The 27,202-nt window shown below is 39.5% G+C and overlaps 1 protein-coding gene across 2 annotated transcripts; it reads left to right on the top strand.

Annotated features, from left to right (window-relative positions):
• The first annotated feature begins 72 nt into the window (after nucleotides 1–72).
• tnpo1 (transportin 1) lies at nucleotides 73–26,379 on the top strand. Of its 2 annotated transcripts, XM_005808603.2 has the most exons (25): nucleotides 74–235; nucleotides 384–492; nucleotides 2,548–2,623; nucleotides 3,859–4,008; nucleotides 5,519–5,625; nucleotides 10,000–10,133; nucleotides 11,231–11,312; nucleotides 12,013–12,135; nucleotides 13,282–13,400; nucleotides 13,690–13,750; nucleotides 13,912–14,083; nucleotides 14,639–14,791; nucleotides 14,887–15,112; nucleotides 16,035–16,206; nucleotides 16,477–16,563; nucleotides 16,655–16,762; nucleotides 17,204–17,362; nucleotides 17,449–17,536; nucleotides 17,635–17,733; nucleotides 17,829–17,924; nucleotides 20,384–20,459; nucleotides 21,369–21,468; nucleotides 21,548–21,622; nucleotides 22,084–22,222; nucleotides 22,320–26,379. In XM_005808603.2, the coding sequence occupies exons 2-24, from the start codon at nucleotides 388–390 to the stop codon at nucleotides 22,189–22,191; spliced, it is 2,676 nt and encodes an 891-aa protein (XP_005808660.1). In that variant the 5' UTR covers nucleotides 74–235; nucleotides 384–387; the 3' UTR covers nucleotides 22,192–22,222; nucleotides 22,320–26,379. The 2 variants fall into 2 exon arrangements, 1 of the variants encoding a protein (XP_005808660.1); XR_002753129.1 differs by lacking the exons at nucleotides 20,384–20,459; nucleotides 22,084–22,222; nucleotides 22,320–26,379 and having other exon boundaries at nucleotides 73–235.
• The last annotated feature ends 823 nt before the right edge of the window (nucleotides 26,380–27,202 follow it).

The raw sequence follows: 27,202 nt of genomic DNA, 5'->3' as shown, positions 1-27,202 counted from the left end.
GGCAAGTGAAAAGCAAAGATACGTTGAGCACTAGGACCTCGCAGGTGGGTGTCAGCTGACCGAAGCGAGGCAGCTATAATCAACGCAGGGCTGTTTGACCCGAAGCTTTTTTTTTCGTGTGGCTCGAAGAACGGACCTGTCTGCCGAAACGGGCCCATGTCTGAAAACCCAGACAGACGCTCACATTTTCACAGAAAGGATACTACAAGCGAGTACGTCGCCCGCGACAGAGCAGGTAAAAACCTTTCTGTGTCCGACATGTTTTTTGTTTTTTTTTGCCTTTAACGGAGGGTGGAGGAGGAAGGCGGGGGGTGTTCTCATTTATGAGCCGTTGGCTTGTAAGTCCTCTGTGTGAGCTTATGTTGTTGCTTTATCCGCGGCAGCAAGATGGAGTGTGAGTGGAAGCCAGACGAGCAGGGGCTTCAGCAAATACTACAGCTGCTGAAGGAGTCTCAGTCACCAGATACGTCCACGCAGAGATCCGTCCAGCAAGTATCCTTTCCTCCGGCTCTCGGGAATAAGATTTATCCATTTATTACAGCCCAGTCACACTCAACAGGCTAGCTGTGGCTAATGTACGCCAAGGTGTTTACCATTAGAAACATGTTCGCCTGTGCTGACCGGGTTTTCTTTCTTTCCCCCCTTTTCTTCCCATAATAACCTCACCAAGGTTCATGTAAACAAGGTCATGTGTGCCGTTATTGGAAAGTCAATGTAGAAAGCTGTTAATGTCAGTAATTCGGCTAAAAACAATGCCATATTTGATTTTTTTAAGAAAAACATTTCATTTATGCTTTCCATCATATCATGTCTGATATGATGTAAAGCTCTTTGAAATGCCTTGCTGCTGAAAGGTGCTGTACAAATAAAATTTGATTGATTATTTAAGATAAAAGTGAATAGGAATTTTATCAAATAATAATCATGTTATCACCTATTTCTGTTCCTTGAAGTTTAGTTTGAACAACTGTGTTCACAGAAAAGTCTCACCAATTGCACACTAAATTGAAATCTTGTCTTTTGTCTCTAACTATGCAATATCACTTTAGCATTACGCTGTAATTACAGCTTTGTTTGTGTTTCTAATATATACTTACTTATCTTGAAAATGAAAGCAGTGACTTAAGATGGCAACGATCTTACACCACGAGTATAAATTACTGAGAGGCTGCATGAAAACAAGATGATACACATAGTTTAGACTCTCCTTATTTAACGCGCCACAGGATCTCGTGTTTGAACAAGTCCTGATGAAATTTATTGACTCTGTGCAGCTCCGCCCTATTTTATCTTCTTTCAGCTAATTAGACTGAAGTTCTTTCCGATATACAAGCTTTGAAATGAGCGAAATTTAATGAGCTGCTCCCTAATTCGGATGGCTTAATATCAAGGAATAGTTGCAATTTTAAAACCGCAGAATTTTCCGTCATACCATTGCTATGATGGAAATCCCTTTTTAAAAAATGTCAGGGAATTACCAGAGTTTTACCTGACTTCATGGCGTGAAGAGTGACTACTATGAATACCATTTCTCATATGTTGCTCTGCACTGCTGAACAGCTGGCTGAAAGGTTACCACGCCTTTCTTTGATTACCATGTAAAGATGTAAATAAGCCCTAGCTGTAGTTCCTATTAAGGTAAAGGCGATATAAAAGTACGGTAGACAAGGAATGAGGAACGTGTTGGTTTAAAAGTAGCCTGCATTTTGCTAAATTCAGTAAATAACTGTTAGAAATATTAATATCAATATTTTTGATTTAAACAAAACGAACGGTTTAGTTGGGGTTTACTTTAGTCTGGTACGCTTAAGGTGCAAGGAAGATGGAAAAAAAAAAAAACTGGCCAGCTGTCATTTGAACTTTCACGTTGACATTTGCCTCGGTGTCGTTTTTCAACGGGGTTCCAAAAACCGAACCGCAAACGTGTCGGAATGGACATGTTTTCACTCTCATGACACATCCAGACTTAAACGGGAGCGGGGGATAGAAGCTGCCTCGGGGACGAGGGGTGTGTGTATGTGTGTGGTTTTTGCTAATTGCAGCTTATACAGTGTTAAGTGCTTCATTACCTCTGCCGTCGTTTCACTCGTGAAGTGTCATCAGATGGAAATGAGCTTTAATATTTTCACATTAGAGGGAAAAAGGATCATCCACAGCTAGGCTGACTTGTTTCTGTGTGGCTGCTTGCTGATCCTAAATGACTTGCTTACGTAACCCCCTCCCTCCTCACACGCACACACACCAACACATACACACGCACACACACTCTCATATGAGCCACATCATTAGCTCATAGACGATATTGCCCTAAAGACGCCATCTGGTCGGGTACTCACAGTACTCGGTCATAGTAAATGACATATTTATGACCCATTACAAACGTCCACACATTACACCACCACTTACACACATTAACTGTATCCACTTCTTCTTTTTGTTGGCCCTGGATGAAAAAGTAAACACTCTGCTTCACTGCTGCAATAAAGACACTGATGTTGTGCATCCCGTGTGAACGGTTGTCATCCTCAACCGCTTTTTTTTTCTCAGAGACTCGAGCAGCTGAACCAGTACCCGGACTTTAACAACTATTTGATATTTGTTTTGACCAAGTTAAAATCTGAAGGTAAGCTAACTCGTCTGTCTACCTTATTCTATTCTCACCTTGCATGTTTTTTTTGTTTGTCCCCCCCCCCCTCTTTATTCTATGCAACACCTTTTGGGAAGGAGCTATCTGGCCATGACTCAGGGTGACCCGGGGGCATCTTCGCTATAGATGATGTGGCTCTGGGAATATGGGTCGCTCTAAATTTAAACCCGATTCCTGGCAGAGATGCAGCGTTTGGCACGACTGTCTGCTAAGTACAAGATCCGAGGGGTGTTGAGACGTTTTGATTTGCTACTTGCACACCTTTGGAGCTTAGGTTTAAATGCTGAAAGGTGGACACATTTTAAATTTGGTAGATTATTATATTTAAATAGAACGGTAACATCAATAGGGCTGTGAAAAGTATTTGCCCCCCTTGAAGAGTTCAGTCATTAAAAACTGTTTTAATATCAGACCACAGAGTGTCTGCGCATCCTTTTATAACACTTACATTTATGTGTCTAAAATTAAAGTCTTACAGTGTCTTAGATGTCATAAGAAAAAATGTAAAAGTTTTAATTTCATGAATCTAAGATAATGGCCTTAAAATTTCTTAAATTCATCAAAAAACAATAAGTCGGCCTTAAATACATTGATCACAAGTCTTAAATTTTGTGGTGGCAGGATTATTTAATCTCGTATACTATGTAGTTTATTTTTCTCATGGGACTTTTCTGTCAGGCAAATGTTTGAGTCGCTCGCAGACATCTGCATTCTGTAAATCGAGACGTCTTAGGCTACCGCTAACTTGCAGCTAATATAACCTTACCAGTTAGTTAGCTTTTTTACGTCTATCAGATTATTGACATTTTTTCTTTGAGCCGTTCAGAGGTGAGCTTCCTGGTGCGTCTCAGATCATTGTCAGTATAATGTTCCTTTTCTGAATCGCTGTGTTAGTTTCCAAAATGTTCCAACTTCTTTGGTCTTTTACTTTTTCCCTTTATAAATGGATTCATCTTTTGAAAACTTTTTTTTTTTACTCAGATTATCTTTGATATCAAAGCTTGTTTGTCATCTGAGAAAAAAAAACAGAAAGCAGGAAAGGAGGGGGGAAATAGGTTTTCACTGTACAGTAAAACTGTTAAGGCAAATAATTACTGTTTTTTGCTGCTTTTATTGACATTTGTTTTTGTTTAAGTCTTAAGTCATGTTTATAAAAATGCTACCCGTGCATTAAAGTTACATTCACCGGCCTGTTTCTGGTCTCCTCACAGACGAACCGACCCGTTCCCTGAGCGGACTGATTCTGAAGAACAACGTAAAGGCTCACTACCAGAACTTCCCAAACGGAGTGTCTGATTTTATCAAAAGCGAATGCCTCCAAAACATCGGAGACTCCTCTCCCCTCATTCGTGCCACAGTGGGTAAGTCGGGTGCCATGTTTTAGGGAAAATCTGTCCAATGAACGCTGTCATTGAGTTTATTTTGTGAAATTTCCAAAACTGCCTGCACGTTCAGGTACCACGAGAGCTGCATGTCGTATCAAATCCGAATGTCTTCATTGAAATCGTAGCAGACGGCACACACTTACATTCTGCATGCCAATAATATATCTGGCCAGTTGGATCCGGTTTCAGTGCCCTTCATGTCCAGCTAAAGTGTACTTTAGTGACCAAGCCACTAAATCTCATAAAGACTGGCAGGGATCTAGTTCTTGTCATCGGATATTCAGCTTTAATATCTCAATTGCATACCTACTTAATAACTTGTCGCCTTAGTTCCCACAAAGCTTATTTATATGTGATTCTAAATGGATATTAGATGAAGTGAGAGTTTCTAGGAAAGATTTCGGTATTTATTCATCACCATAGCAAAGAGTACACAAGGGGGGGACAAACAAAATAATTTTATATTCTATTTAATAAAAATATTATTCACATAATATTCAAATATCATGTTGATTGTTTGACTGAAATGCCTTCCCCTGAGAATAAAAATCTCCACTAAATGTTGAGAAATATGAGTGTGTTAAACTTCAGGTTCCGGCGCACCAAATACTGCATGCTTGCTGCTCTATCACACTCAGGCTCATCAGAATGGTCCAAATCCAGTGAAAAGGCATTTGAATCAGAGAAAAGTGTTCTATTGTTTGTGAAGGATAATTGATGACAATTGACACATTTAGCATCAAACAAATGTCATTTCTTTATTCCTTCCCCCCTCCTTTTCTGAAATGAAAACAAATTCACACAGGGATGTGTCGGTCCGGCAGCCATTGCTGTTGTCCTTCCCCTCCTTCACCTCTGACTGCTTGGCTTAGCAGCAGCTTAGCAGGATGCTGCTAACGTGAAGCGACATTCTCAGAGTCACTTTGAACGGGAGTGCAGTTAAAATCAAAGCGAAGACATTAAATTAAGCCAATTCCTGTAGACAAAAATCTTTCTCATTTTGTTTTGCTAGCAATAAATGAAATATTAGGAATGCTTATTGTTCTTTAAAGTATGAGGCATGAGTAGGGACGACGGCGTAAAAAAGATTTTTTAAAAATTGCGCTTCTGTCATGGGGCTATCTCCAATTAGCACCACGTGCTCCATGTTGTCAGGACGCTGTAGCCTGTAGCTGCTGGGATCTAAGTTTGCCGTGCTTCTCTAAGACTGAAACATGACCTGCTTAATTTTTCTGTGCAAGGTTTTAACAAGTTGTGGTCGGTGTGATGAAAAGAATCTTTTATGAGAATCGGTGATTTGTGGCTTTATTGCTTTCTGTTGAGCCTTCCTGCAGAGCAAAGCCTAGACCTCGGAGCTGCAGCTGCGGCTAATTCAACTTCATGTTCCTGTTCTGTATAAAGCTCCTACGTGTATGCTTGTGGTCGCTGGTGTGATATTTGTGCGTTCATGTGTGCAGAGTCAAACTGAGCGATCTCTCCACTACAGGAATCCTCATCACCACCATCGCCTCCAAAGGAGAGCTGCAAAACTGGCCTGAGCTTCTGCCCAAACTCTGTCTGCTGCTGGATTCTGAAGATTACAACATATGTGAGGTGAGAAGTTCACATATTTTTCATATGTTTAGCATGTTTGTATACCGTGTTGTTGCAAGAAATAGCCATAATAGAGAAATTCTGAACAAAATGTGTTTCATTTTTTGTGTTGCTACATAGAAGCGGTCCTTCTGTGGATATATTGGCTAGATTTTGCAAAATAGCTCAATTTCAGTCAAGTTGGGTTGATAGCATCCATGGACATTAATTTGAAGTCTTGTGGCTTATTGGAGTTAGGTTCTGGTCTTTGACTGAGCCATTCTAACACGTTTATTTTTTAACCTAAGCTATCTGCCTGTGTATTCAGGGAATTCTTGCTAGAAGTTTAGTCTTTTAACAGTTTTTCATCCAGTATTACCCTGCAACACATTCTCAATAATACAATTATTTGCCTAGAATTTGGATAAAATCAATTTTAAATCTTCTAGAATGATGAGGATTAAAGTGCTGCTTTTCAAAATTCCCGTAGCACCTGGCTGTGCTACCTTACTAAGGCTTGCTTGTGTTCAAACAGGATTCAGCTGTTGTGCTTTTACGTTTAGATTTTTGGATTGCATTTAGCGGTTTAAGAACAAATGGCGGCTACTTCGTGTTGGTCCGGCACATAAAATTCCAGTGAAATACAGACAAGTTGTGACTTGATATAAAAAATAGATTTTTTAACAGGGCTGAAAGTGAGCATGTTTGTCACCAAAGACTCCCAGTAATCATATGTGTTTGTTCAGTAATTTGTTGTGGGCAGAGAAGAGGTAAGGCACGTCTAAAGCAGCATCTGGATTACGTCCTGCTGGCCAGATGAGCTTATGGTGGCCTCACAGCTGGAGCAGCAGCTACTACCACAGATTATTCAACACGGGAATATCATCAGTCTCTCTTTTTCTGTCATAACCTGAAAACCATATGACTCCATTTTCTGGCATTTACCACATAATCACCCAGAATGAGTTTATGCAGTGAATATTTTGGGGGAAAATAAAAGCAAACCTTCTTTTTCCCCATGTCCTCCATGTTTGTTTTTAATCTATAATCCATTGTCATTCAGTTTTTTTGGACTTTAGACTGTAGGTTTGTCTCCCTGTCAGATTCACAGTTTGATAGCTACAAATGCTCCAGAGCAACGTTGGAATAAATCACAACGGTTTATATATTTTGTTACCTCATAAAAGTGTCTCACCAGTGTGTCCGGACAGGATTGCTCGTTACACCAGGAGCGTCCAGATGACTTTCAGGAAGCAGGATTATCTGAAATTTAAGGCAGAGATGTGGCAGGGGAAAAAAAAATATGGATCCCCCTCGTGGCAACCCAGCCATCATCTCTTATAAAGCTGATTCAGAGTCTTAGATTTAGGTCAGCTATTTACTGCAGAGGATCTTGAAGTGTGTCTCAGTGTGTGTGTGTGTGTGTTTGTGTGCGCAAGGCTTAAGACTGAACAGCGGCCGAATGTAAAAACCCTTTAGTAGAGTTGATACGTTTTCGAAAAGCGGCTTGAAGGCCGCAAAGCTTCTTAATGTCTGATTTTGAAGATGATTAAGTTAATGCTGGAGCACAAGTTGTGCTCCAGGTTTAGATGTGTTCTAAAATGCTTTATGTTCTTCTATTCTTGGGTTGTTGTAGCAATGTGGACATTCCTTCTGAAACTATTGTTCAGCCCAATGGAAGCACATCTGACTAGCAGCAAATACCACAGAAATGTTCACTTTGTCTTGCTGTAAAGAATCCAATTAGAGATGTGTGACTGTTGTGAGTGTTTGTTTGCAGATTTATACAAAAAAAGGCTATTTTTGATGAATGCTAAGCTCCAGCCCCATACAACAGTACATTTAATACAATTTAGTTACTCAGCGCAATGAATCATTACCCCACATTCTTTCAGTATTACACTTTTGTTAGCGCCAAAGGTTTTACAGCTACATTCCTCAGTAAATTCGCGTTTCGTTCTTGCTGACGAGGTTTGCACATAGAGCAGTTTGCCAAAGTGCTAAGCCAACGTTGGCATATATTTTCTGTGTTTTGATATGCCTTGTTGATCATTCTTCTCGTAACATTGTTCTTATTCATTGGGTTTCTACTGCTTTATAAACGTAGTGCTTTGCCTTCACCGTCATAACATTTATGGATTAGTGTTTCAGCTGCTTCCTGCTCAATTCTCGCTCTCATACATCAAAAGCTTTTGATCAAAACACAAAGAGCAATTCATTTGACACAGTCGCATAAGGAACAGTAAAATCTACCTTTGAGAAAGCTAGAGTAGTTCGAATGCCTGGATTAGGACATCCTAGTTTTAGATGCATCTTCCAAGGGAATCTGTGTTGTTCATGTGTTGACCTCTGTAATTTTGCTGGCAATAACCAACAACTATAAATAATCCACAGTAGCTGTGTTTCCATTACAAATGCAGGCAAAACTTTGTCGATATTCTGCTAACATAGAAAAAGCACATTTCCGCATTTGCGGTGTTTCCTTAAATAAGAAACTCAATTAAAAATCACACTTTAATAAGTTTGTTCACGCGATAAGCCATTATAAAAACATTCCACGCCATTTTCCCGCCTATCACTTCCTGTTGTCTTCTTTGTTGTTTCTGCCAGTAGTAACATCCGGATTTTGACCATGTGATGTGTGTGTTGTGAAAAAAAGTGTTTCCATTACAGTTTAGCAAAATACACACATTTTGATGGGGTCGCAAAACCATTGTAGCACCAAAACATTTAGCAATCAAACATGAGCTTTTTTCTTTTTAAATACATGTGTTCCATAAAGCACTGTTTTGTATTTCTAATTGCACAATAATATAGTCAATCAGAATGCAGCTAGTGTCACAACTACTGGTGCTTTGCTGCCTACATTTGGAACATATTGACATGATTGGGGAGTTTCTAAGCCGCACACGTTGCTATGAGATTCCAGCACTGAGAAACATTTGCTGCGCTTAGTTAATTTCAAGTATTAACATGTAGTAGTTCCGCATTCATTTTAGCTTTATGATGTAAGGTCACAGTAAAACGTCGACTTAGACTTTGTGGAGCTCTGTGGTGTCGTTGCCTTTTTAGCTTTATTGGCTTTATTGTGATAGCCGCATGGCCCAATTAAGTAAAAATACCTTTTTAGCACTTTGGAAGTGGTATTAGTTTCAAGCTTACTGCCGCATCTTTGTTTATAGTTTCAGATCAGTATTTGGTTGATCAGGCCGAACTCATGCGGCTGTGCTTCACACCCGACCGCTGCCTCCCTTGCTCTATAAAAAGGAAGAAGCAGGTGTAAGGTTGGGGCTGGAGGCGGGGTGGCTTAATATAGGTTTTGCCTGGACAGTTTCACTGTTTTGATTAATGGCAGTTGGCATGTGGACGCAGCGGAGTTGTAAAGGTCAGTTCGATTTCTTCTTTGCTTATGTTGCTTGCTGGAGTATTTCGGCTCCCCGTCAACGCTCGCGTGTTCTTCTGATTTCCAGGGCTGTCGAGTTCGCCGAACGCACCTTTCTCACGACTTCGCTGTTTACACTCCCATTGCACACTCCCATTGCACTCTCAGCCTCTCAGCAACGGTTTGACATGTTTTTACATAGGAAAGCAGCTTCTATCTTATTTTTCAACACCGTTAAATGTCACGCACATCAAAGAACTTCACAATAAATGTTTTCCCCGTCAACCCAGAGATGACATTTCCAGAGGCTGCTGCTTCTCACCAATTTTGTTGCTTTAACGCCTGCAACTACTTTGCATTCTAATGAGTGAAAGTGCTTCATAATGTCGCCGTCTCCACCATGGCGTGTCTGTGACCTTGACACCTTACCCTTTCCGTCTTATTTCATCCCCTACGTTATTTTCTTCGTCGTCGTCTTCTTCGCTGCACGCTCTGTATCTGTCATCTAAAAAGGGAGCCCTGACATGGCAGCAGGTTTCCATGGAAACACATTTCACACAACGTCTGTGTCGGTGCCGTCTGCTTCTCCGGGCTGCTTTTTTTAGAATATGCACCATATTGTAAGGCTGCATACTAAACATCCGCCAGGCAGCTAATATTAACCGAGAGGTGCGTTTTAGAGCCGCTGGCCAACAGATTGAAGGTTATTGTAGCAGTAGCAGGTGAATCTTGTTGAAGTTTGTGAAACATTTGTTTACAATAGAGCCGATTACACAAGGACTTGCAACATATTTCAATATTTTTGAAAGCTTTCGGCTGAATAGAAATCACCATCAACTCCATTGAAGTCTTATTTCCTGTAGCTGTGGTTCAGACAATCTGTCTGACTTGCTGCATATTTAGAATAGAATTCCTTATTAATCCCCCAGATTTGCAGAGTTGTGAAACATTTTAGACCTATTTTTTTCCTTTCCTCTCACATTTTTTTTTTTTTTTTTGCATGTTGTCTTTAGGGAGCGTTCGGGGCGCTGCAGAAGATCTGCGAGGACTCCGCTGAGATCCTGGACAGCGACATGCTGGATCGTCCTCTTAACGTCATGATCCCCAAATTCTTGCAGTTTTTCAAGCACAACAGCCCGAAAATTAGGTAATTTTTTTTTTTTCTTTTGTTGCAAAGAATGCTGTTTTCAAAATGCAAGTTGCTTTATAAACGTCACAGTGAATGTGTTATCATTGCGGACGTTAAGATGCTGGTTTACTCTGTATTTACTGCGATATCAGAATCCTGGATTCCCTCTGATGCTTTGCTTTGTTTTGTTTTTTCCCAGCTGATGTCACAGTTTTTTATTTATTTACAGGATTTAAATCAGGTACTGAAATGTCCATGTCAATTATGTGTCTGTGGAACCATTTTTGTGGCGATTTATCCTAGGTGTACACCGATTGCAGTTTCTGGCCGATCACCAGTCTTTAAAAAGCATGCCCTGCCAATTCTAATTTTGTCCGATATCGATTTTTTAAAATTTTCTTTTTACATTTTTAAATATAAAATGTGTTTCACAATATTGTGCATTAAACAAACTTCTGTGATTATTTGGAAGGAAAACAAGCCCATAGAGTCGCACATTCTAAACCATTTTAGAATTGTTAAGAAAGCATCTCATGCCCACTGAAGTGGGCATGAGATGCTTTCTTAACACTGTTTACTTTTCATGGTGGCAAGATAAACTCGTGTCTTTTTCTCATTTTATTGGAAACTGAATGTCATGAATTACTACTAATTGGAGGTTTTATAAACGCTCATTTGTTTAAGATAAATTGGCAGGTGTACCAGTAATTGTGCACAAAAAATATTTTTACATGGTATTTTATTGCTCACTTAATCAATGCGCTCCAATAAAATGTAGTATTTTTCTCAATTCTTCAGTATCAAACACTGAAGAAGCAGCAAAAGCTACATTTATTGTAAGTTTGTTATTTTTTGTTTTGTTTTTTTTTCAATAAATCTTTCCCTGGTTTAAAAACTTTCTTGTGTGTGTAGATTATGAATTTCTTTCTGTTCTTAGCGTGCCGTTGACGCACAGTCAGTTTCTTTATCCCTACGTTTAAATGTGGCTGCAGTTTGCATTTAAACAGAAAACAAGAACTCCATAAAACGTAGCACAGAGGCTGCATTTATAGTGGGCAGCATGTGAGCAAAACAAGCCAGTGTGACTCTCAAGCGGTGTGGTTATTGTGTTGCAGGTCTCATGCCATCGCCTGTGTCAATCAGTTCATCATCAGCAGGACCCAGGCCCTAATGCTTCACATTGACCCGTTCATCGAGGTAAGCGCAGTGCATGTGGAAGCATGCGGCACCATTTTGGAAAAATGTGCGTTTGAGTTTTTTAATGTTTTTGGGAAATACCAGCTTTTATCTAAACAAAAAATCAGAAAGACGAGGCGCCAAACAGCTAATGAACCAATGTTGTTTAATATAAAAATGGAGTTATTCATATCATTTAGTATTTTTACTGTTTTACATTTTGTCACATTAAAACCACACACTTCAAATGTATTTGGGAGTCAAGGATTTGTATTTTAGATCATGGTTTTAGTCCTCTGTGGTCTGTTACTCTTAGATCAAACGTAACCTTTTTAAGGATGCACCGATTGCAGTTTTCTGGCCGATCCGCTGATCTTTAAAAAAGTCTGATCTGCTGATTCTGATTTTGGCTGATTCTAATTTTTTTGTTTTTGTCTGAAAAGCATAAAAGAGGACTGTGGCTGATCTTCAGACCCTTGCGGAGGTAGATGAGATCTGGTTCACCCAAAATTAAGAAAGCCTGGGCCGATTTATCAGTCACTTTACAATTATGAACATTATTTTGTGGCGCTCTACGATACAAAATCCCAATCAGAGATATGGAAGAGTTCAAAAGGTTGTGATTACCTTTGCGAGGGCACTGTGTCTTTCGTCATTTTTAGTACAATTAGTCCTTATTACCAGTAATAAAAGAGAAGGTGCTGGTTTGTGTGTTCTGCAGAACCTGTTTGCACTGGCGACTGATGATGAGCCCGAAGTGAGGAAGAATGTTTGCAGAGCCCTCGTCATGCTGCTGGAGGTTCGCCTGGATCGTCTTCTGCCTCACATGCACAACATCGTAGAGGTAAACGACGCAGAATGAAAATGTGTACTCCCGGAGAAGACTGAAACTAAACACAAAGTCTTCTTCTTTGAGAATAGCAGATCTATGTCCATGATTCAAATAAACAAGAAAATGTTGACTTTCTTATTGGTGTTGGAATGGTGAAAGTGTGTTTTTGTGTGGCTACAACTTGTCAGTCATGAGAAATGTGTTCATAAAGCTAAATGTCTGTGAGGCGAACTGTCGAAAAGAAGAAATGAGAGAAGTATCAGATGACAGTTATTGTGTTTGATTTTGGAGTAGCTGTTTTGACAACTAAACTAAAATTAAAGCTCACCATGATGGAAGATTTTAAAATTTACAGACTGTGGCTTAAATGCCTTCCAGGTTTGAAAAAGTATGGAGTTTGGAAGAAGAGCTAGAAAAGACTTTATTCACATAATGAATTACGCATTTTCCATTCACCCATTTATCTAACCATCTCATTATTCATTCATCCATCTATTCATTCATCCATCTATTCATCTATCTCGTGACCACTGTGGATATTTCTACAGTTTTGTCGCTGTCTTTTAGCAACTGTGGAAAAGCGTAAAAGTTTTTAATTTCAAGTTTTGAATTCATATATCTAAAATTAAGGCCTTAGAAAGTCTTAAATTGATTTGAAAAAAGTGTAAGTAAGCCTTAAATACATTAATCACACCTCTTAAATTTTGGTGACTGGACTGTTTAATCTCGTATTTTGACTTTTCTGTCAGACGAGCGTTTCAGTCGCTTGCAGATATTTATGTTGCGTTCTGTAAATTGAGGCAGTTGAGGCTACCGCTAACTTGTTGCTAATTTTCCTCTTCTTTTTTTTGCGTCTGTCGTGGTTAAGTGTAAATTTATTGACAGTTTTCCAGATGACATTTGTCTTTGCGGTGCTGGATTCATTCTATCCAAGAAAAAAAAAAGCTTTGCACTACTACAACATAAAATATGCAATTTTCTTTTTGTTGTGACACAGCTGTTAAATTTCATGCATAATGTTCTCGAAAAGTCTGAAATTTGAGTTGGTGAAACCTGCGGAAATCCTGGAGAAGAATCTGATTTATATCTAGCCAAAGTCAGACGTAATGTTTGATGATTGTTCTTGAGTATTTCCTTATTTATTTAATTTTTTTGCAGTACATGCTCCTGAGGACCCAGGACCCAGACGAGAATGTCGCCTTGGAGGCCTGTGAGTTCTGGCTTACGCTGGCTGAGCAGCCGGTGTGTAAAGAAGTGCTGTGCGGTCACCTCTCTCAGTAAGAAACCGCTCACACAAGTTTGTGTTACGCTTTTAATTTTAACACTGGTTGATTCATGTCTGCCTGGGCAACAGAAGGATTTTCTTCCTCATGGCCTCATGTTGGGCTGAGTAAGAATCGCTCTGACTGCTGGCCTTTGTGATATCGTATGTCACCAATCTGCCACATTAAGCCATGCCTAACGTAGACCCTCAGGCGTGAGTGATTGCCTGTGAACTTGAACTTATCCTTGCACATTTTAATTATTTTTTTTTCCATATAATTTTATCCCTGGCTTTTGCTCCAGGCTCATTCCTGTACTTGTCAACGGGATGAAGTACTCGGAGATCGACATCATCTTGCTCAAGGTCAGTCTGTGTTCCCTAATGTGTTTACCTGGAAGTACAAGGATGAAATGCTTCATGAATCTGCATGGCAGGCGCTTAGTTTAAGTCGTCCTTACCGTTTTCATCCCGAACATGTAACACAAAGCCCAATTTAGCTGAGTTTAAAATGTCTCTGGCTTTAGGGGGACATCGAGGAAGACGAGGCCATTCCAGACAACGAGCAGGACATCAGACCACGCTTCCACCGCTCCCGCACGGTCGCCCAGCAACACGAGGGCGACAGGATTGAGGAAGATGACGACGACGACGACGATGAAATGGACGACGACGATACGATTTCTGATTGGAACCTGCGTGAGTTTTGGTGCCCGACTAGATGTCCCTAACACCGCAAAAACACAAAACCTTGCCAAGTATTTTTGGTCTGGTTTGTAGTTCAAATATCTTAATGCACTTGAAATAAGATAAAATTAACTCACAAGTAACGTTTCAGCAAGAAATAGGAGCTTGTTTTAAGTAAGTAATTCATTAATATTGATAAGAAAGCACTAGTTCCACTTGCAGATTATTTTAATTGTAACACGTACGTTTTCACATTTTATAGGTGGAAAAAATCTGCCAGTGAAACTAATACTTTTTCATCAATATTAAGAAATTATTTACTTAAAACGAGTGCCTAGATATTGCTGAAAAGTTACTTGTAAGTTAGTTTTGTCTTAATTGAGGTGTGCTGAGAAATTTGCAAGACAAAATACTTACAATTTTGTGTTTTTTGCAGTGTATGTCTAAAAGTTGTCCCTTTTCATATCAACTGCTCCTAAACTTGTGATTCATTTCTCCAGTTTTTTTCTTGTTCTGCGTGTTATTTCTGTTGGCACACTCGTGTTTCTATGCTCTCAAAAATGTTAGGAAAGTGCTCTGCGGCAGCGCTGGACGTGTTGGCCAATGTGTTCAGGGACGATCTGCTGCTGCACATCCTCCCACTGCTCAAAGAGCTGCTTTTCCACCCTGACTGGGTTGTAAAGGAGTCCGGCATCCTGGTGCTGGGGGCTATAGCTGAAGGTGGGGACGAGGAGGAAGACACAGGGAGAGAGAAGAAATGGTCAGGAGAACGCTTAAATTTAAACTTTTCTTTCTTGCTTTTTTTTTCCTCCCAGGTTGCATGCAAGGCATGATCCCTTACCTGCCTGAGCTCATCCCGCACCTCAACCAGTGCTTGTCTGACAAAAAGGCACTGGTGCGATCCATCACCTGCTGGACACTGAGTCGCTATGCGCACTGGGTGGTCAGCCAGCCCCCGGATATTTACCTGAAGCCTCTAATGACTGAGCTACTGAAGCGCATACTGGATAGCAACAAACGTGTGCAGGAGGCCGCTTGCAGGTAAAGAAAATGTTCACACCTATTGAACCTTTTCAGACGTTGTCTTTTAACAACCGCAAGGTGAGTATATTTTATTGTGATCTTATACGAGCAACAAAACAGAAGAATGTCAATTGGAAAGTGGATGGAATGTAATAGATGGTTTCCCCCAATTCATTTTGGAAATAAAAATTTGTTAAAGCTGGCATGCATAGATATTTAGCCCCATCGGAGTCAACACTTTCTTTACAATTGCATCTTAAAATACTTTGGTCATGTTTTCACCTTCTTTCCACTTCCAGAGACAAAAAAATGGCCGCTGATTTTTTGTAAAATGGCACAAGCTGAATTAGATTGGATGGTGATTCAAGTCTTTATAGACAATATGGCCGTAAAATGTTATCGCAATATTTTATGGTACTATTGTGGTAACAATAAAAAATTGTGATTTAAAAAAAAAAAAAGTTTATTACTTCTCTGTATGACTGCGACTGCATACCACAGTGTTCATCGCATCACAAATACTGCTCTTGGAAAACATTCCTATTTGAAACAGGCTTTTTCCGGACGCCACTTACTTAAATAAATTAGATTTATATCACTGAACTCCACACAGTAACTACATTTATTAGACTTTTGAATTTTCTGATATTCATCAATGCTCTCGTGGAACAAATGGTGGAGAAAATAGTAAAAATAAAATTTCAGTTTTGTTTGATCCAACATCATTAATTGAAATCAAATTTCTTATCACGTTAAGAAATTTTTCACGATATATAATAAGCGATACGATAATCGTCCACCATTGGTGTTTACAGAGGTTGTGAATTGGATGTAGCTTTGGACTAAGGAATAAGTAAAGTGGATAACATGTGACAAAGTTCAGTGACTATGAACACTTCTGCAAGGGTCATAACCTCCATTTTTAATTTCCTCTGCATAGTGCCTTTGCCACGTTGGAGGAGGAGGCTTGCACAGAGCTGGTGCCCTACCTGGCGTTCATCTTGGACACGCTGGTATTTGCTTTCAGCAAGTACCAGCACAAAAATCTGCTCATCCTCTACGACGCCATCGGGACGCTCGCAGATTCTGTGGGGCACCACCTAAACAAACCGGTACGCAGGATGACAAAAACGCGCAGCTTCGCTTCCTAGTCGGTGTGAATTTTGACATACCACATACTGTTGTGTGTTTGTGTTTGCTTCCTCATTTTACCTTTGTTGTGCTAGTAGTGGTTAATGCACTTTCAGATCTAATCAATCTAGACAGCCTTTCCTGAAGGTAAAAGACAAAAAAACCCCACCACAACTTCTATTTGTTAGATCGCAGGATGTGTTTGTATATTTAAATAACTGTGGTTTTAATTTTGTGTCGAATTTTAATAGGAATACATCCAGATGTTGATGCCACCACTGATACAGAAATGGAACCAGCTGAAAGATGAAGACAAAGATCTTTTTCCTTTGTTAGAAGTAAGTTTTTTTTTTTAAATTTTGTTTGTTTTTTATCATTCAAGTTTTATTATAGTTTCATGATACTACTACTACTCCATTCTCTCCTCAGTGTTTATCCTCAGTAGCCACAGCCCTTCAAAGCGGCTTCCTGCCCTATTGTGAGCCTGTTTACCAGCGATGCGTCAATCTGGTTCAGAAGACGCTCGCTCAGGCTATGGTGAGTCTGTAGTGCTTAGAAAAGTCAGCCTACCTGCTGCAGTGTTAACTCTGCAATGATCTGCTTTGCAGAACTATAAATTGAGTGAATGTAGTGTTTATTTAAGATTTAAAATAATAAAAAAAAACCTTATTAGAGCACTTCCAACAGGACATTGTTGAGAAATTATTGGCATTGTAGCTTAACTGTATATTTGTTTGAAATGCAAGAAGAAATTATCAATTTTAAAAAAAAATTCTGGATCCTAGGAGCTAATTACTACAACATTTGAGACGTGTCTAATTTATTCAGGCTGTGAAAAAAACAAGAAAGAACAATACTTTTAGCAGATAACAGGAAGGCTAAATGTTTCATTCTTTTGAACTTAAGCCCTACGTCTGAGAGCTTAAGTTCAAGCTACAGTTTGATTAAAAGATTCTGTTTTTGTCTCCCACCGTTCAGCTTCATCAGTCACAACCTGACCAGTATGAGGCGCCGGACAAAGACTTCATGATTGTGGCTCTGGATCTACTGAGCGGACTGGCCGAGGGCCTGGGTGGCACCATCGAGCAGCTGGTCGCTCGTAGCAACATCCTCACTCTTATGTATCAGTGCATGCAGGTAAAGAGGCCGTCAAAGCACACTGCTCAACAAACCAGTGAACTGGCACGCATTGTTGATAGCTATGTTGTTTTGTTCAACTTCAGGACAAAATGCCTGAGGTGCGTCAGAGCTCTTTCGCTCTGCTTGGGGATCTCACCAAGGCATGCTTCCAGCACGTAAAACCCTGCATCGGTATGTCCACTGTTGTTGTTGTTGTTGTTGTCTTTAAAGCTGATCTTCGTAATAAGCAGTCAGCAAGTTGATTGATTTTTCCCCCCTTTCTTTTACAGCTGATTTTATGCCCATACTGGGTACAAATTTGAACCCCGAGTTAATATCTGTGTGCAACAATGCAACCTGGGCAATCGGAGAGATATCTATACAAATGGGTGAGTTGAGCTGCTTCCAGATCATCCGTTTTTACCTAGAAACCTGCTTTCAAAGCGGTAACGTTATTTTCTGTTTAATGAAATGCGACTCGCAGGGCCTGAAATGCAGCCTTACATTGCCATGGTGCTGCACCAGCTGGTGGAGATCATTAACAGACCCAATACTCCAAAGACTCTACTGGAAAACACAGGTACCACACGGTGGTAGTGCTGAGCCAGCCACACAGGGAGGTGCTCACTTACTCACTCACTCATTCACTCACTGACTCGCTCAGGTCCTATTCAGTCAGCACTGACCACACTCACAAGGATGCCTGTTCTGGTCTTTTAATCTCTGTCCAAACAACCCTTTCTCCCAAAGAATGAGCCTCACATGTTTCGCTGGTTTCGCTTAATCTGCTCAAACTACAGTTATTGACTTGCAGCCTGCCGCAGAGACGTCTGGGTCGAGATAAAAGAGAATAAAAACCCGGCGCTTAAATTCCTGACGCTCCTGAAATGAGCCAAACCATGTAAGAGCCCAGTCTTCTTGGGAGTCGACTAATCTGGACGGACTGACAAGCGAAGCAGGATGCTGAAATAGAACAGAACAAAAAAGCTTAGATATCCCCGCAGCCTCACATAGTTTCCAAAGACAAACTTCTCTCTTCAGTTAAACGCTAATCCTGAATGACTGAGAGAATGCCTAAACCAGCACATACATGATGACACAGAGCTTAGAAACTGATTTCAAGTCTCTAAAAGGTTACACTCTGCTTTTGTTTTCACCATTACGAATTGATTTGGGAGGAGTCAAAATGACCATTTGATCAAAAGAAAAAAAAAAGCATGCAAGGGTGAAGTGTGACCTCGCCTAAAAACAAGACAAATTAGGGATTCTATAGATGTGTACCTGTTTGTTTTGCTGTCAGTTTATGTGTTGCTTTTATTTACTGTTCTTTAAATGTGAATGCATTTCTGCTAATAGATGTTAAATGTTAAGAATGGCCAATGTTTAATGCAGGATACACCATGATGGAAGAGTAATCACGACTTTGTCGTAAAAATGCTCAAATGTCTGACGATAAATTTTGTCCGCTCTGTTTTCGGAATACAGTGCCTTGCAAATGTATGCGTACTCCTTGAACTTCTCCACATTTCGTTGCAGCACAACCACAAACTTCAGGGTATTTTATCGGGAATTTTTAGGCTTAGGTGTGAAGTTTTTGTTCCGGTAACGGGGACTAAAAAAAAAAATCCTGCTTTGGGAATGATTTACTTTAGCAAGGACTGAGAAGCTGGTCAAAGTTGATTGCAGGATCGAGAGAGCTAAAGAAAACTCGTTAAAGGCTCGTTATACCGACGCATGTTCATCTGTTAGAATGGCCTAGTCAAAGTGCAGACTCTCTCTGTAGAGGCGCAAAGCTGCTGGAGACATTCCCAAATGGACTTGCGGCTGTAATTTGCTGCAAATCGAGGTTTTACAAAAATGTCACCTGAAACAGATCCATGCTGCACTTTTCAGATTTTTTACCAGTAAAATATTATTATTATTTTTTTTTTCCCCCCTTTTACAAGTACGCAAAATATTCCGATTCAATTCATGGAAGTTTGTGGATGTAATGTGAAAATATAAAGTGGCTCAACGGAATATGTATGAATGCTCGTGTAAAGCACTGTATTAGAACATCGCAGAGAGAACACTCAGGACGTGAAAAGAGCCAACATTAGGCTGGACTTTCCAGCCTAATGTTAAATATATTTCCAAGAGAGCCGCTTTGGCTGGAACTAAATTTAAAGCCGTCATTTCATGCCGAAGCAACAGGCTGCGAATTCTTGGAGAGCACTGCGCCACTCCTCAGTTTGCCTCTGATCAGCTGATCCTGCACTGAACTGTACTCTAATGAGCGTACCATCTGCTTTCTGCATGTGTCATTGGACTGTTCATAAATGCCTGTTTGTTAATGAGAATGTTGCATAGTTTTGTGTCTCTTAAACTTAGGTCCTCCCTCCTCTCTGCCTCATAAGAACCTGCTGTGCTGGATACTAGTCTCCCTCCATAGTAGTTGGCTTGGAGTAATCTTGTCATTTCTTTTCAAAAAAAGAAAACAAACAAACCAAAATATAAATATTTCTGTTATTGAAATTTAACATCTGTGAGTTTAAGGGAGAAATCTCGTTAGCTGCTCTTGCACACGCTACGCTACAATTTATTTATTTATTTAGTTTTACTATTAACTCACCGTTTTTTTTTTTTTGGTCAAATTGTGCATTTTAAGTTAAGCTAACAATGAGATTGAATCCTTTTTTTTTTTTTTTTCCTTATCAGATCCAAAAAGCTGTTTTAACGGTTGCCAAAAGCAGACATCCACGTTTGCCTTGTTTTTTCTTTTTTCTTCTATGAATGTCTTGTCAGAGTTATCAATGTGTTCTCCCTTAAACGTTCTGTATGTCTTTTTTTAGAATGTTTTAAATTCCTGCCCACGACCGAAGGGGTGGGGGGGCTATAATAATCAACGCTAGTGAAAGTCTGTTTATTATCATACACAGATTCTGTTGATTTATGTCTCTGAGTTGTTTGTTTTTTCTTTATTTTTTCTCCTCCCCCCTCCTCATTGCTCATGTCTTCGTTGGCGTTTGGTGGTGTGTAACCGTGATTGCGTTACCTTAGCAATAACAATTGGTCGTCTTGGTTACGTTTGTCCTCAAGAGGTGGCACCCATGCTACAGCAGTTTATAAGACCCTGGTGTGTATTATTCAATCTTTTATTTAATTCATCTTCTCTCCGCTCTGCTCTTCTCGTCTGTCGCCTGTTCCTCCCCCTTCTCTCCCCTGTTGCTCTCCTCTTCTCTTCCTCGCTCTCCTTCTAAAGCAAACTTCTTTTTTCAGTTTTTTCTTATCAGTTTGTAATCATTGCCAACCATGTGACTAACCCTGTCCTTTTTAGGTCCTACTTGTGATTTTTTTCTTTCTTTTCTTCTTCTTCTCCTTTTCTTTTTGCCTCAGTAGCACCTTCATATTACACGTTAATTTGTTTAATTTCTAGTTTTTTGCCATTGTTAATTGTCGCTAACAACTTCTAAGATGCATGGGATCAGACTTTGTCACATGCCTTGCTGGTTCAAAAACAGAGAAAGGATGTCTTTAATGCCAAAGAGCATTCCTAAAATCCCTTTCTCGTTTCATAGTCGCCCAGCTGCATGTCCTGTCCCAAAATTATCCCGACCTTTTTTGTTTTTCTTCTAGTAAACATTTCCAAAAACAAAGCAAATTAAAAATCAAGGTGCTATACATGAGGTTTTGCAGAACACACTGCACATGTACAGTAATGTTCTTAGAAGTCAGTGTAGCTGTGTTAAATGCAAAAAAAAAAAAACCCTGATTTTGTTTGGTGTGCATGTTTATTGTGTCAGTGATCACAGGTCATGATAGGAGTTTTTGCAGCTAAAAGACAAATCATTATAATGGTAAAAGAAAAAAGAAGCATTTGAATTAAGGGATGCAGTAGGCTGTGTTAATGATTCTTAAATAACTCCTTGAGTAGCATTAGCCTTACATAGTGGAAGTTGTTAGTGCACTTTACAAGTTCCTTAGCTTGTCACTGGATGATGCTCTTGACATATTCAATGTTGAGTTTGGCCGTCCATGTCATCAGGTGCACCTCTCTGCGAAATATAAGAGACAATGAGGAGAAAGACTCGGCATTCAGAGGAATTTGCACCATGATCAGTGTAAATCCTGGAGGCGTGGTGCAGGTGAGCTCCAGCCCCGGTCGTTTGGTTCTCTGTGGCTCCAGAAGACGAAACGTTGCCTCACCTCTCTTCTTTGGAACAGGACTTTATATTCTTCTGCGACGCAGTGGCCTCCTGGGTAAATCCAAAGGACGATCTCAGAGAAATGTTCTACAAGGTAAAAAATTTGGCAAATGGATGGGTATAAATAACGTAAAAAAAAAAAAAAAAGTTGACGTCACCCACTCACAGGTGCTGATGGACGGTGTATTGCAAATGTATTCAGGCCCCTTGAACTTTTTAGCATTATGACCACAAACGTCTGTGTTCTTCATTAGGATTGTCAATAGTAGACCAACACAAAGCAGTGCAGAACTGAATATCAATGTTGTAGAGTGCATGACTAGTGCATTTGTGTCCAGATATAGGTCTTAAATTTGATTCATAATGGTTTTAAACGGGCTTTAAATTGGAGTGAAACCTGCGTAAACCTGGATTAAGCAGTACCATGTCAAATCTCAATAAAATTCTTAATTAATTTCCTCTCTGAGGACAGCCCTGTCTTGTATGAGGTCTGTTTTGAAAGGCAGGGGTCCTTCATGACTTGCCATTAAAACCCTTCCTCGTGTTTGGTTTCAGATCCTTCACGGGTTCAAGAACCAGGTGGGCGAAGAGAACTGGAGGCGCTTCTCTGATCAGTTCCCGCTTCCCTTGAAGGAACGACTGGCAACCTTTTATGGGGTGTAAAGGCTTCCACAGCACTGTGCCTCATCGCGGGGTCCGTTTTGTTGCTTCCCATTTTAAAAACGAGACGCAAACATATTTTGTGGAGCAACGTTGGCCTAAAATTAAAACCGCTTCCCTTCTCCACACAGGTCATTCACCATGGGAGACGAGACAGGGAACCATCCCAGGGAACATGTTACCCTCTACAGGGGGTGACAGGGGGTCGACCCCTCCCTGACCTGGAGGAAGGGGTGGGAGGGAGGTTGTAGTAGCTCCAGTTCTCAGTGCCCTTAAGCGCAAGCAGGGGAGGGGGAGAGACTGGCAGTTCAACCTTATTATGGGAGGATCATTCATTTAATCAATCTCAATCACAAATAATAGAAATGATCACTTTCTTCTTCTTTTTTTTTCTCCCCCCCCATTTATTCTGCAGACATCTTGCTTTCAGGACTACCGAAGGGTAATTTTAGGGGGGGGACAATGAACCTTTAAGGTATTTGTTGAGGGCAGATTCTGAGATTAATGAAAACAATTTTCGATATACTTTATATTAAAGCAGCTACTGCTAGCAGAGCATTTTTAAATCAGGGTGGAGGGGGGATGGGTGGGGAAATTGACTTTCAGAGTGCTGCATATCATCCAAAGTAAGTAAGTAATGACTTGCAGGTAACCTATTATTTCAACACTTTACGCAGGGCAGAGGCTCTTGACTTAAAATCACCAGGGAGCACAATTCAAGAGCGGCTTTTCTTGGATTAGGTAGCATGCTTATAATATTGTGGAAAGCTGTCGAACATTAGTGATGTGTGTTGACGGTCGTCGTTGCCATTCGATAAGGTTCTTCTTTGATCGTGTAATCTATATTTAAAGTACTTTCTGTTTCCTCTGCCAGAGAATTACAGCGGCCGTCTGTAACGTAGCATGACGGGGATTTTACACGCTGGATTTAGGTTGTGTTAAACCTTGGCTGTGATGTGACATTGGAGTGAGTCTCTTTGTATTGTTATGTGGCGTGAATGTGACTTTTTTTTTTAAGAGAGAGAGAGCATATGGAATTGTTAAGATGCCTAAATTCTTTTATTTATTTATTTTTTAAATTGTTGTCTGAAATTTCTGAAGGAAAACTGAAGTAGAGCATGCAGGCTGTCAGCCTGTATGTCTTTTTTTTTTTTGTATCAGTGATACAAAAACACGTCTGAGTTTCGTGACTTTTGCAATCAGAACCACACACCCGCACACACACACACACTTCATCAGATCAGTGTTGAATATGTTGATTTCTCAGTGTATTGAAATTCTGTTGCTGGTTGTTTGGCTTCCTGTGTTTGGGGGGTGGGGGGGAAAGCATGATCCTGAGGGTGGCTGTGTTACTGTGTCGGGTGGCTGTCACTGTGGGGTACTTGGATGCTTTTCATCTCTTGCATGTTGGTGGCCCCTCGCGCAAAAACATTTGGTGGGAAGAGGGTTCTGCGGGAGGGAGGGGAGCTTCAATTCGATGTTTTAAGAAGTACATAGTGAACGATGTATGTATTGCAACACTGGGACGTGTATTAACCTTGCGTATCGCATACCGGAGCGCTCGCCCTGATCTTCCTCGTGCCCCGTAAACTGGATGTCTTTTAAAAATACTGTGAAGAATGTTTAATGTGTCTGCTTGTTCTGTGCTGTAATATATATATATATATATATATATATATATATATATATATATATGTTTTTTTAAGTGTCAAACTGTTATAAGGTTACAGCCTGAATGTATTCCATGATGAGTTAGAGAGATAGTTTTGTTTTTATTAATTTGTTCTTTTTTTTTTTTTTTAAACACCCAGCCAGGCGTTTTTTTCTCTGCTGGCCAGAGTAATAACTGCAGTATTTAATTCTTTGTAATGCACATATAAAACAAAAAAAAAAAGTACTTAAAAAGTACTTGAAATAATGTAGCCAAACCCCGACTGAGGATTAATTATTACTGCTGAAAAGTTTTCAACTAATGCAATAAGCATCTTGATGCAATTTGACTGCTAATGTAGCTTTATACTCATAGGGATAAAACCAGTTCCTTTCAAAAGTTTTCATACCCCTTTAAAATCTTTTTACATTTTTAAACACTACAGCCACAAATTGTGACTCAACTAACAGTAGTAACTAATAATAAAGTGCAAGAAAAAAGATGCAAAGTTTATGAAACGCGTAAAAAATAAAATTCTAAAGTGTGGCATGCATTTGGATTCAAACTGGCTCCAACTCCCTGAGGCAGAATGGAGAACTGCATCTTTGAACAGGTGTGTTTTGCAAAAAGTCCCAGTTGGATTTGGCTCTGGACGTTGAACGGTCCATTCTGACACAAGATCATGCTTTCGGACTAATCCATTCGATTGCGGCCCAGGCTGTATGTTTAGGTTGTCCTCAAAAGGTTCAGTTCCCAGATATCTCCAGTTTAGTTTTGCCTAATCATTATTTGCTTTGAACATATCTGCAATTTATTTTGCACTTGTCAAATCAAACAAACAAACAAAAAACTTTTAACATATCTCGAATTAAGGTGTCATCCAAGACAAATTTAATTAGAATTGCGACTAGTCAGAACTACTTTATGACTAGTTATGATTTAATTGTTCATATCTGAAATATGTTTCAGATAGTCAGTAATTAATTGGAGATACCTGGAATTAAAGCTTCCATGCACATTATTGGGGAACCCGACATCATTTATAATAGTTATAATGCAATTACTTACATCTTAAATGGATATTTTGTCTAGTCAAAATATAACCAGATATCTCAATTTACTAATGCATCTGCTCATAAAGCAACATCAGATATCTGGAATGCCATTGTGATGAAACTGATTTTGCATTAAATCGGCCAGCCATGCTGCTTTATGTTTACCCCGTAACGTCTCACTAAAATCTATTGAAATTTACGGTCATAGCCTGACACGATGTCAAAAAGCTGAGCACTTTTGAAGGGGACTGAGACTGGATCCTTGTAGGTATCATTTCGACGTTAAAAATTACAGGACGTAATAAATGCATCATGGAATACAGAGGCAAATATTTACGTGTGCGCGTGTATGTTCCCCCATCATTCTTTTTGTTCAAAATGTGTTTGTTTTTTTTCTTCTTGTCTGGCACATTCCAGCTGTTTGGCACACAGAGAGGTGGCGTGATCACAGCTAGATGGGGTGTGTTCAGTCCTCGTATTCTTCCGCTGAAAGATTGTACGTCTAAGAAAACCAAAACAAAAACCCACACACACACACACACACACCAACGAACGCCCGTTGTTACTGTGCTGTCCTTCTGACTTGACCGCTGCTAAACATTGTAGTTGTGTATCACCACTTGAATATGTCTTTTCTAAGTGTAAACCTCAGGTTGCTTTTGTTCCAGTGTTTTTTGTTTATTTTCGTTTGTTTGTTTATAATTTCCTTAACGTGTACCGCCTTTTATGCAGCCCCTCCTCCCCCATAAACGTCCTGAAGAATAGTTAAAAAGCTTGCTTTTCATGCAAGAAACGGATAAACGTGAATGTTGGATGTTAGCTGATGTGTTACTTGCAGCACTGTGAGCTGTCAAAGCTAGGGGTTTTAAAAAAAACAACAACATTTCAGCAACTATAACTTGCACATATTTCATCTACTTTTTTTTGCCTAAAGTGATTGTGATTGAACTCAAGCGTACAGTGTAATCTCTACACGATGCCATAGGAGCAAACATTTGGGGATTTTGTTTATTTCCAATAGATATTTAGCATAACTGTATTAAAACAAAACCAGGGAGTTGAAAACCATAAAGAGAGAAAAAAAAAAGTTTGCAAGTACAAGTTTGACTTTCTACAAAGCTTTATTAAACAACCGCATTTTATAAAGTACCAACCGGTAGTTAGCGACGACCGCGCAAAGAGCTCCTGTATTCTGTAACTCGATTAGCCTTTAAACTTCAATAGTTAATCTGCCTTCACATTTTTTGCTATGAAAAGCAAAAACATCATTTTGATAGACTTGGTTTAAATTTTTTTTTTAAATATAAGCTGCTGAATTAAGAAAAAAAAAAAAGTAATACTTTTGGGGCCACCAAATATTTTGGATCATGCAAAGACTCTATATTGTACTGTAGTAATTTTGTAATATTTGTAAAATGGTGTAGTGGGCGTGAATGATTACCATTGCTTGAATCTGTACATTGTTCCAATAAATTGTTTACATTATGATGGGCCTTTTGTCTTCTTCTTTTCAGACTCTGCAGAGCTATCCAGTTTTTAACATCGTCTGAAAAAAAAAATTTTTTTTGCAGTTAAACTTTGGAGAAATTTGTGCAGGGCCTTGAAAACTAACTTGAAGCCAGAAAGGGGTTAAATTAATCAGCTTAACCCCAAAAGCAGACCTGCTGTCACCGGACCCAGTTCAACACTGCCCTGGGGGGTTTAAAGGCAAAAACGTCACTTTTATGTACTAAACCTGAACGTTCTTAAAAACTAGTTTAATCAGAGAATCGACATCTATTTAAAAACTGATTTTATACCCTGGAAGCAAATCCAACATCTGAATAAAACAAAGATTAACTTTAAATCATTGGCAATGCTTCCTTTGTGTCCATTTTGTGGTAGTACCCAACAACTTAGAACTGACCACCCTGTATCGTAAATATGTGTGTTTAGAGTACGATCACTGAAGCAGCATTTGTCTGGTTGGTGGAAAAGTACTTTTCAAATGTTTATATAAAACAAAACTGACTTTTTAAAACTGATATTTACTGAACACATCCTTATAATTAACTTATGAGAAGTTACTAGCAATAACTACTCACCAATACATTTATTTTAGAAGCTAGATCTCTGCTTGGCACCAAAAGGCCCTAATAATGTAATGTTAAGAAGAAAACTTTTATAAAATTAAGTCAATTGGAAGTTATAACTAATATCCAAGGCATTTGTGCTTTAAAAGTCAACTCTTCCAATCTCCTGAAGACCTAGAGCCTTTCTGCTGCTATAATCTTTATGTATAATATTAACATTTTAAATACTTGGGAAA

This window comes from Xiphophorus maculatus, chromosome 8, assembly GCF_002775205.1.
Source record: "Xiphophorus maculatus strain JP 163 A chromosome 8, X_maculatus-5.0-male, whole genome shotgun sequence".
Taxonomy (NCBI): domain Eukaryota; kingdom Metazoa; phylum Chordata; class Actinopteri; order Cyprinodontiformes; family Poeciliidae; genus Xiphophorus; species Xiphophorus maculatus.
This window is presented reverse-complemented; position numbering and strand designations above follow the sequence as displayed.